Source organism: Notechis scutatus, chromosome 3 (assembly GCF_049901735.1).
Source record: "Notechis scutatus isolate UNSWTSFEM ecotype Mainland chromosome 3, rNotScu1.2, whole genome shotgun sequence".
Taxonomy (NCBI): domain Eukaryota; kingdom Metazoa; phylum Chordata; class Lepidosauria; order Squamata; family Elapidae; genus Notechis; species Notechis scutatus.
This window is the reverse complement of record NC_142011.1, coordinates 137515858-137525877: the sequence shown is the minus strand read 5'-3', so window position 1 is coordinate 137525877 and position 10020 is coordinate 137515858. Positions and strand designations below refer to the sequence as shown.

General features: G+C 35.8%; 1 protein-coding gene across 1 annotated transcript in view; it reads left to right on the top strand.

Annotated features, from left to right (window-relative positions):
- Positions 1-3946: 3946 nt before the first annotated feature.
- KDSR (3-ketodihydrosphingosine reductase) overlaps positions 3947-10020 on the top strand; it is a 28513-nt gene continuing 22439 nt past the window's right edge. The window contains exon 1 of the mRNA XM_026675369.2: positions 3947-4276. Coding sequence (XP_026531154.1) covers positions 4151-4276 — 126 coding nt within the window. The 5' untranslated portion in view covers positions 3947-4150. The remainder of the gene's footprint in view (positions 4277-10020) is intronic.

The window sequence follows — 10020 nt, the reverse complement described above, 5'->3', positions numbered from 1 at the left end:
TAACAGCAGCTAGGATTGTATTTGCACAAAATTGGAGAAATGAAAAAATTCCGACAGAAGAGGAAATAATTAAGAAAATAATGGAATGTGCAGAAATGAGTAGATTAACAATGGTGATTAGAGAACAAGAAGAAAAAGACTATTATAAAATTTGGAATCTATTTTATGAATGGTTGGATAGAAGCGTAAAGAATTGAATTATAAAAGTATAGCATAACATATTGTTACTGATAAATAGATGAGTTAGATAGAGTAAGAAAATGAACTTGAAATATATTATTGAAAGTTAAGGACTTAAAAGTTAAGGATAATAGAATAAGTGACAAATGTGATATAAAATATTGATAAGAACAATTATAAATATATACAAGTTAAATATGTATGATATTATTTTGTGCATGAAGAAATATGTACTCAACTAACACACTGTGGAGCAGATAGGTTTTATGTTTGTTTTTGTTGTTGTGATAAAAATAAAAAACTTTTATTTAAAAAAAAGATTGCGAACTCAGAAAGGGGCAGTGACCGTTTTTGAAACTATATTTAAACCCCAAGTATTCCTATGAAAAATGTCTTCTGTAGCTCCACTTATATGAGATGTAAAACTGGGATGTAAACCATTTGGCTCAGGTAATTTGTATTCATCCAGGGTGGATAGGTATTCTCTTATTAATTCCTTGCCTATTTTGACTTGTTTACCTGTTCTAGCTCTCTTGATACTGCTTTTGATAGGTTGGGCTTTTTCTTCCTTTTGCATAAATACAGATGCAAATAATGAATTAAGCAGTTCTGCTACCTTTGATTTTCCTGCCATCTGCTCTCATTAGTAGACCTGTTGTTTCCTTATTGGCCTATACTAGTTGTGTTGTTATTAGTTCTACTATCATTTCTGTTGTTCATATCAGCTATTTATATTTGAATTACTTATCTGAGTTTCTTCTACTATTTCTACTATTGTTTGGGGGTCTTCCATTTTAATATTTTTTCTGAATCTCTTTAGTTCTGCATGCCTTAATATTTTATTTCTGGTAATATATTGTCATAAAAATAAAGAGGAAGACAAGACCAACCACAAACAATAATTCTTAGTTTAAGATTCAGAGGTTTATTTCATGAGCAATTTGAAACATGAATAGCCACCATAACATTAATTACATCAATAACCCATTGCAATGAGGTCGAGAGCTAGATCCAGCAAGGAATAGCTACAGCTAGTGGCACCGAACTCATCCCAAGACATTCTTTTTATACTTTTCTGCACTCATTTTACAACTTCTTTCTTACTGACAGTTTCCACATATACCCGTGCACATCTCAAACCTCTATCCATCAGCTGCTTTCAGTTCTTTATTTGTTGTGGCTTTGTCCTTCTATGTTCAAATACATTTATGAAGCTACATTCTTACAAAATCATGTTTCACAATTAGCAGTGCCTCAGCAGGAGTACAAATAGTTCTGGTACATTTTGAAATCATCTTATCTAAAACTTTGGTTCATGTCTCTTTATTCTGGAGCCCACTATCATCCAAAGGCCTTACTGATAGATCAATAGCCTATATTTTTGTTTCTCACAGTATTTACTTTGAATTGCTAATTGTTGTTCAGTGATGTTTGAATTTGGATAAATTCTTTTCCAAAGTTCTAACATTTGCTTTAAGTAACTCTGATTTGTTGTTAATATTGACAAGCCATAATGGTACATTTTTCAAAAACGGTATACTTCTGGGTTTTCTGGGTTTGTTATTCTTTCAGTAAACCTACAGGGTTAAGCTAGTTGCCCAGTCATAGGTCCTGGGTCCCTTTTATCGATAGGTGCCCAGAAACTCTAACATCCTTGCTGATTTTGGTGCCAACTAATCAGGTATGATGCTTCTTCTGTTCTCTCACTATATTAAATGGGTTGATGGATACAATCAATCTGAAACTTCTGCTGACACCTGTCTGGCATGGATGGCCCTTCTGGTAAAATACATTATGACTAGCATAGCAGTCAATCTTATCCAAGCATGGCAAGCCCCTCAGCCATAACATTCTTTGTTTATTCTTTGTGTTTTAACTCTGCCCACAATCCTATGGTGTGAGGGGATTATAGTATTATTAATAGCCATCAAGCTGTTTAGATGTTAACACACAACAGTACAATCTACAATCACAACTGAGCCCACAATTTACATTGCTAAGCAAGACAGTTGTTGAGTTTTGCTCCATTTTACAACCTTTCTTGCCACAATTGTTAAGTGAATCATTGCAGGTGTTAAGTTAGCAACACAGTTATTTAGTGAATCTGGCTTCCCCACTGACTTTGCTTGTGAGAAGGTCGCAAAAGTTGATCACATGATCCCAGCACACTGCAACCATGCTAAATACATGCCAGTTGCCAAGTATCTGAATTTTAATCACATGCCCATGGGTTGTGTTAAAATAGTCATGCATCACTTTTTTCAGTGCTGTTGTAATTTCAAACGGTCACTAAATGAATGGTTGTAAGTCGGGGGCTACCTTTAGTACATACAACATAAAATATGTGAGAAATTTTAGAACCAGGCCCCCAACTTAGCATCTGGGGATATTAATATTTCCTTGATTCCTGACAGGCTTTCTGGCATAAATGACTTTTCCCACCCCAATCCCATTCCCCAAACTGAAATCCTGCAATGCTGAAAGTGACCAACACAGCTTTTATTTCCAATTCATTTCACCTCCAAGTACTGTAGATCATAACACTTATAAAAATATAAATATGTTTATACATATAAATAATCATGTAACAGTACGGTGCTCTTTTGCTTGTTTGTCCCCTTATCTGGAAATATAAAGCATAAACCTGGGTAGTAGGAAGAGGCTAGGAAGTAGAATTCTGGTATAAGTTTGTAACTTCTAGCAGATAATTTGAGCAAATTAGCCTCTAGGAGTCATTTAGCAAGAATGCTCACAACATGTTTTCAAAATTCCAAATGTGTTCACCAAGGCAAAAATAATATGGAGTCATAGAGAATATAGGCTTGTGAAACTGGATTTCTTAGGCACATACCAGACTTATTTCAATAAATATTGTAAGTGGTTGACATTTCATCTAGGCCAAAGCAAGTACAATTTAAGACATTTGGATTATTTCCACCTTTTATTTATGTATTGCATATCCTATCCTTCCTCAACAATAGTCATGGCTTCCTCCTGAATCTGTATTTGCAAGACAGACCCATATCTGTGGGTCTAGGATAACTAACTGTGGGACAATTCAACACTGTATTGTTTCATTCAGTTACCTTATTATTGATGACCCCATTTTCATCAAAATTATCATCTCTTGTATTTCTGCATTGGCTTTCTTCAGCTCTAACCAGCTGTCTGCAAGGAATAATAAATCCTTCCATTCCCCACCATCCAGTCAGAGCTGAAGAAGCTTCTTGGATGAGAAGCCAAACGTCCTCAAATGAAAAACAAAACAAAACAAGAAAGTCCAGTTGCCTCCTGAAAAAAAAAAAAAAAAAAAAAGCACTTTTAGGAAAATGTTTTGTGGTGTTATTTAAGGCAACGATCCTATGAGCATATTTTAATTTGTAAATTGGTCTCGTTTTGGAGGAATGTTTTGTTTTTTTTTAGGCACAGAAAGGACGAGGGGTCGCTTCGTCGCCCTATTTGCAATATTGAAGGTCGGCTGCGCCACTGTCGCCGGGTTTTCTCCAGCCGTTTCTCCTCTCCTCCACCTACTCCAGCGGCGCCGACGGGAATGGGAGCCAAACACACAAAACAACAAGCAGGCGAGCACGCCGCTGCCGCAGTCTTCTTCCCTCCCGCTCCCGCTCGCGCCAACCCTTCCCCAGTCCGGTCTCCTTTTAAGTTCGATAGGTCCGCCAATCGTCGTGCGGATATGTCATCGCGTTCCGTTCCTATTTCTCGCCCCCCTCCCGCCGCCACAAACACAGCCAATCAGGTCTTCCTTTCGGTCTCCTTCCCAATGAGAGAGCAGCTCTAGTTTTTCTCCCTGCCCACCTCGTTTCCAGGGGTTGTTTCCTTGAAAAAGGAGCCTTGGTTGGCTGAACCGGATCACTCGGTGGACCGGGACCTTTGAGGCACGGTGTCTGGGTTGTAGAGACCGGCTCTTTTGGCGACGTGCTTCAGCCAAGGCTGTGGTGTTCGGGGCGCAGTGATGTCGGTCGCTGTCCTCCTGGTGGCGGCCATGGGGGTCGCTTTCGTGGTCTTTCTGCTGCTGCTCTACTTAGTGTCCCCGCTCAACCTCCCCAAACCAATGTCGTTGTCCGGGGCTCACGTTGTGGTGAGAGAATCTAGCCGAGATGACGGCAGACTTGGGGACTTGGGGAGGGAAAAGGGAGGCTGGTAAGAAAAGATGACATTTTGCGGTTCTGCTGGCAGATACTTAAATCCCTCTGCTTCCTTTTCCCGCTTCTCTTTTCTCACCCTCCCCAGCCTGGGTTACTTAATTAGATGCCTACTTATTCTTTGTGTTTTAACTATGCCCACAATCTCATGCTGTCAGTATCGGTTTCAAGATGCAGCCTTCCAAAAAAATAGTTTCTGGAATGGTTTGGGTTTACTTATTAAGTTGAGAAGGGTGTGAATGATATATTTTTAGCCTAAAGCGAAATACTGCAGGTCATCCTTGAATTCAATTCTTAAAGGGGGGGGGGAATTGAACCGATTAGGAAATGTGTTTTCAGAGTCTTTCTGATTCTCTCTCCCCTCTTTCAAGAGTCCCCACTTTTACCTTCTGTAACTTTTCACTTTACAGTAATAAATACTCAGAATTGTAAGAGCTTTTTTTTATTATTAAGGAAGCCTTTTGTGAAGGAAATGCAAGCTGTAAATCCTAACCAAGCATTCCTTAGCTGTATAGATGCTAATATTGAACACTTGGTGAGCTTAAATACAGTGTCACACATGCTTTAAAACAAATTAATCTTATTAAGTCACAAGTGGGTGTTGAACTTCAAATGACTTATACTTGCCAAAGCTGCATGGACACTTTGTGATTCTTTTACCAGGTCTGATTCTTGGGGTGAATTTATGTTGCAGGCCTGTGTAGACATTTACCATTTTTCTCTTCATCATTTCTTTCTTTTTTTAATTGAATAAGGACTGGGGGGGGGTCTTATAAACAATATTATTGTACAATCTTTTTCATAAAGAAGTGGGTGCACTGCTTTGCTGACCAGAAGTTTGAAATCTCAGCATATCTGGAGGGTACCATGTTGAAGAATCTACTTTATATACAACTATTCTCTGGGAGGCCTAAATAAATTTAAAACGTAATATAAGTGAGGAGAAATAATACCTGAATGGTCTAGACCTCCACATGAATCTGCCTCCCACAGGTTAATTTATTAATTTATTGAATTTTTCCCTGCCACAATCAAGGATACTCTCCTGAATTGTGTATGCATCCGAACAACACAAAACAAAATACCTGTGTTAGTGTAGGCAGTTTATGAGATCTTAGTATATAAAAGTCTTTTCTCAGATATATTTTTACTTTCTCCTTTTCCTGGATATGTTTATGTATATGTGGATTGGAGGAAACAAAGATCAGAGAAGTGAAATGTTTAGACTTGAGAAATCTGAATCCTAAGGATGCATAATGATAAGGACCTGCATAAAAACTTATTATTCATGTTTTAACAGCATGTGTAGGCTTTTTATTTACGTGAATGTAGTATATAAAGCAGAGCAGGTATTTCTAATAGGTTCAGAAAGTTTTCAAAGTGCACGTAAAATTTCAGTTTTTCAGACATGATGTCCATAAGCTAAACAAAAGTCAGAATCTGCAGCAATGGGTATAAATGAGGTAAATCCTTGCAAAAGAGCTCATGTTGCAATTTTATTTCTGTTCTCGCATTCTATTCTTTATACTTATTGTATTGATTTGCCACATTTAGTAGACATTTAATATATTTTTATAGTAAGTATCTGAAACCACTTTATATTCCACATGGACATACACCAACACTCTTACCAGTAACACCCACTTTATTATTTCTCTAAGGAGGTGTGATGGAATCAAACTGGATTTTCTTGTTTTGTATATATAAAGATTACCTTAAAACAACAGATACTTGATAGCGAACAACCCCCTAATTCCATTTCCTCAAAATAAGTTATTTTTTAAACTAAAGCAAGGAATGAACAAATGCAGTAGTAACTCATACTCAAATTCTCAAATCATTACATAAAGTTATGCAATAACATGGATGTCCCTCAAAAGAAAATTAACATTCAAAGGTAATCAAAATTAACAAGATTTTGGCCATTTTGTTAAAAATCTATATATTTTTAAACAATTAGGATAATATAGGGCATCTGTGAGCACAATGCAAATCCCTTTTCTTGGGTTATTAAGAAGTTTGCTGTTAAATGATACCATTTGGGCTGTGGATGTGCCAAGTTTGTTCTCACAGTAGGAGATTAGATGATAGAATGCAGTCTTTAGCTCTGTTCCTCTAGTAATATTCTCCATGTTGTAGTTCAGCTTACATGGTAATTAATTTCTTCATTTATTTGAAACTTATAAGAAAATCAAAAAGCAGGAAGAAGTGAAAATTTTCAGGTTTCAGTTCAGTTTGGTTACTAGAATTTTATGTAATATATTCACTGAAGTCAAGTTCTCATGAAAACCAAGCATGTTTTATACTGAAAGCCACTAGCGCTATGGAGTCTTGTTCATTTGGTTTTGTTATGCTTTTAATTAAAAAACTGGTTTGGATTTCCAACTTATAACCTGCAACTTCATCAGCATATTAATATGCATGTAATGCAAAAATACATGTACACATACTTTTGCATTTATCTAGTGGATCTAGTTTGCAAAAGAAGGTATACAGTAATGTAGAACTCAACCCCACACCAAATAACTTTCTTTTTAAAAAGATCTACTAGGCAGACAGTTGAGAACAGTCTTTGTCAGTTTTTATGTTTGGAATAAGATGGCCAGAGGCAGACACTGTGTTTTGTCTGAGTCAGACAAGCCACTGAGTGAGGCCTTGCAGTACTAATAGAATGGGTTCTTAAGTAACTGCTCTTATCCCCCATTGTCCCATCCAGACTCGGCCAGTAGGAGCTGTACCAGCATAAATTGAAATTATTTACAGAAATTGAACTTAATTGCAGCAGTCCAAGCCGGCAAAACATTGAAAGCAATGCTATTTATAATTTCCTTGTTTAGTCTCAAGGACGAACAAAATCAAGGAATCCTATAAAATATTACAGTCAAGACCAATGTAAAAATCAAAGAATTGTTTCAAACCTTAGAAGAAAACTTAGTGAATACAAGTAACAACGATGTACGGAATGGTCACGAATTAGCTGATCGCATAAATTGTCTGATTATTAGGTATAAATACTGAGAATACAAAGAAATCAGATTGGCATTAAGAGTTGGTCTGAGTATGAGGTTCTTTAAAGACTTAAGTCCATTATATTAATCTTGGATATTATTACAAAATGTTTGTAGAATTTTTTTCATAGGGATTTCATTCTGACGTAATGGTAATCCTCAACTTATGATGACAGTTAAGCCCAAAGTTTCCATTGCTAAGCAGGGCAGTTATTAAGTAAGTCATGTGCCCTTTTACACCTTTTTTTTTTGGCCACAGTTGTGAACCATTGCAGTTCTTAAGTGAATCAAGTAATCATTAAGCGAATCTGGCTTCCCCCATTGACTTTGCTTGTTGGAAGCAGACTGAGAAAGTAGAAAATGGGGGTCACATCACCGCATTCTGGAGCTCTGCAACCTTACATACTTGTTGTCAAAACGCCCAAATATTGATCACCTGATCCAGTGGGTCATCACGGTGGATCACTGTAATGGTCATAAGTGTGAGAACCAGCATAAGTTATTTTTCTTCAGGGATGTTGTAATTTGGAACAGTCACTAAATGAACAGGTGTAAGTCGAGAACTACTTGTACAATATCAGATCTACTTGTACAATATCAGATCTATTGTGTTAATATGAATCCAGACTGTATACAATGTGCTATTCATGTGTTTCTTTGTGTTATTGGTGATTGTTTTTTATGAAGGAACCATGAGTCACTAAGTGGTCATTGTTTTGCTGTCAGATTTGTTTTAATTTGCATTCATTGTACAGTATGTGATTAAATCTATTGAACCTGTCCAGAGTTGCTCAACAGTGAGATGGGCAGCATATAATTTTAACAAACAGAAAATAAACAAAATCTTTAAGTGTTTGGGATATTATTTATCTCTATGGATAGCAAGAAATGTCTGCCTGTTTGCCTTACAAAAGTTCGTGGAGAAAAGGAAATGTTCAACTCTGAATATTCCTTCTTAGGGGTGCCCTTTGGGACAAGTTTCTGTAGCCAGGATCAAAACTGATATATTCTAGTATCACTTAAGAGTCCTGAAAACTGGTAGGTGGCTGAATAGCCATCTGCAGAATGAATTTTAAGAAATAAAAAGCTGATCAGTGTGTTGCCTTATGAGATAACTGTGTTCCAACTTTATTTTTCCAACTAACCAAGAAAAAAAAAAGCCTTTTGTTCCTTTTTTAAAAATTCAAATCTACCCTCCTGGGATTTTTGTTGTTGTTGTTGAACTGGATTATTTAATAGATAATTTGGAAAATAACTGTAGGCAGGAAAGGATGTATAGCAGGGGATGATTCTCTTAATTTGGTAACTGTACACAGATGGATTCTTGTATATATTTGTATTGATGTATGGGATTCCAGTTCTCCTCTTCTGTTTATTACTTAATAGAATTGTCTTCAGTACAATGGATTGATAACCCATTGAGGTTTTATTAGGCCAGCACTGATGATGTTACCTAGTTTGGATAATGAAACATCTGCAAGAAAACAAGTAAGCTCAGACAGGACCAAGGACCCCTCAGAGGTTTTATTTCTGATTATTATTATTTTTATATCTCAGTCTATTCCAGGAGCTCAAGGCAACCTGTGTAATTTTCTCTCCTTATAACAGAGAGTTTAGAGTTTCCTAGCATACAGGTAATCCTCAATTTATGACCGGTTGCCTAACTTGAAAGCTTGATATTGAGAGTTTATATTTCTGTGGCATTATAGAAAGATTTGCCATGTTATAACAGAGCTTTTGTTCCTTTAATTTTAAAATATGTGGCATTGGTTTTTTTTAAAGTTGCCACCTTGTTTATTTTGTCTTCATTTTAATTGAAAAACAGTTTTCAGAAAATGTTCAATTTTTGCATCATAGTTTACAAGTACAAAAAATGAAATCTTTTCCAATTTATATTCAGAAATAACATGGAGAAATATGTACTGCTAAATGTATATTTAACATAAAATTATTATACAAATTGCAAACTGTATAGATTTTTAAAAGGAAATATCAACCTTTATTAATCTGTCCTACATCATTTCCTTTAAAAAATTAGAATAAGGATTTATACCCTTTTGGATGCATTAAGAAATCATTTAACCTCTATGTTTGGTCTTGTAAATAATTGTTCTTTCAAGAAGAAAAATGTAAGACAACATATTTATAAAATTGCATTGAATAACTTTACATTTAGGTAGGTTTAACATTTAAAGATAAATCACAATAAATTTCTCGGCCATGGCAGGAACTAAATATTTCTGATTTTTGAATTTGCACAACAAATATGCAGATATGCCTTCTAGACAATTAAATGGTGGTCCTGATTGGCATCCTATTTCTCAGGAATAGCAAAATTAATTGGCAGCAGCAGTTCAAAGTAATAATACCTAAATGCATTATTAAAGGATCATAGTGACACTTTTAATTTAAAAAATAATAATTTATGATAAAGATGCACATAACACTTAAACAATCACATCTTTAAAATAGTGCAATATTGTTTACAAAGTGGGGGGTGGGGTTAGTCTCTAGAGGTATTTTTAATTGGTTTTAGACTGTAAGATTGTTTTCAAGCATAAAGTATGTATTCAAAAATAATCTCAGAGAGAGGATGTATGTCAGCAGGAAGATAGGCATGCCACAGGAAGGAAAACATATCCAGTTGTTCCCTACTTTTAGAATATTTATTT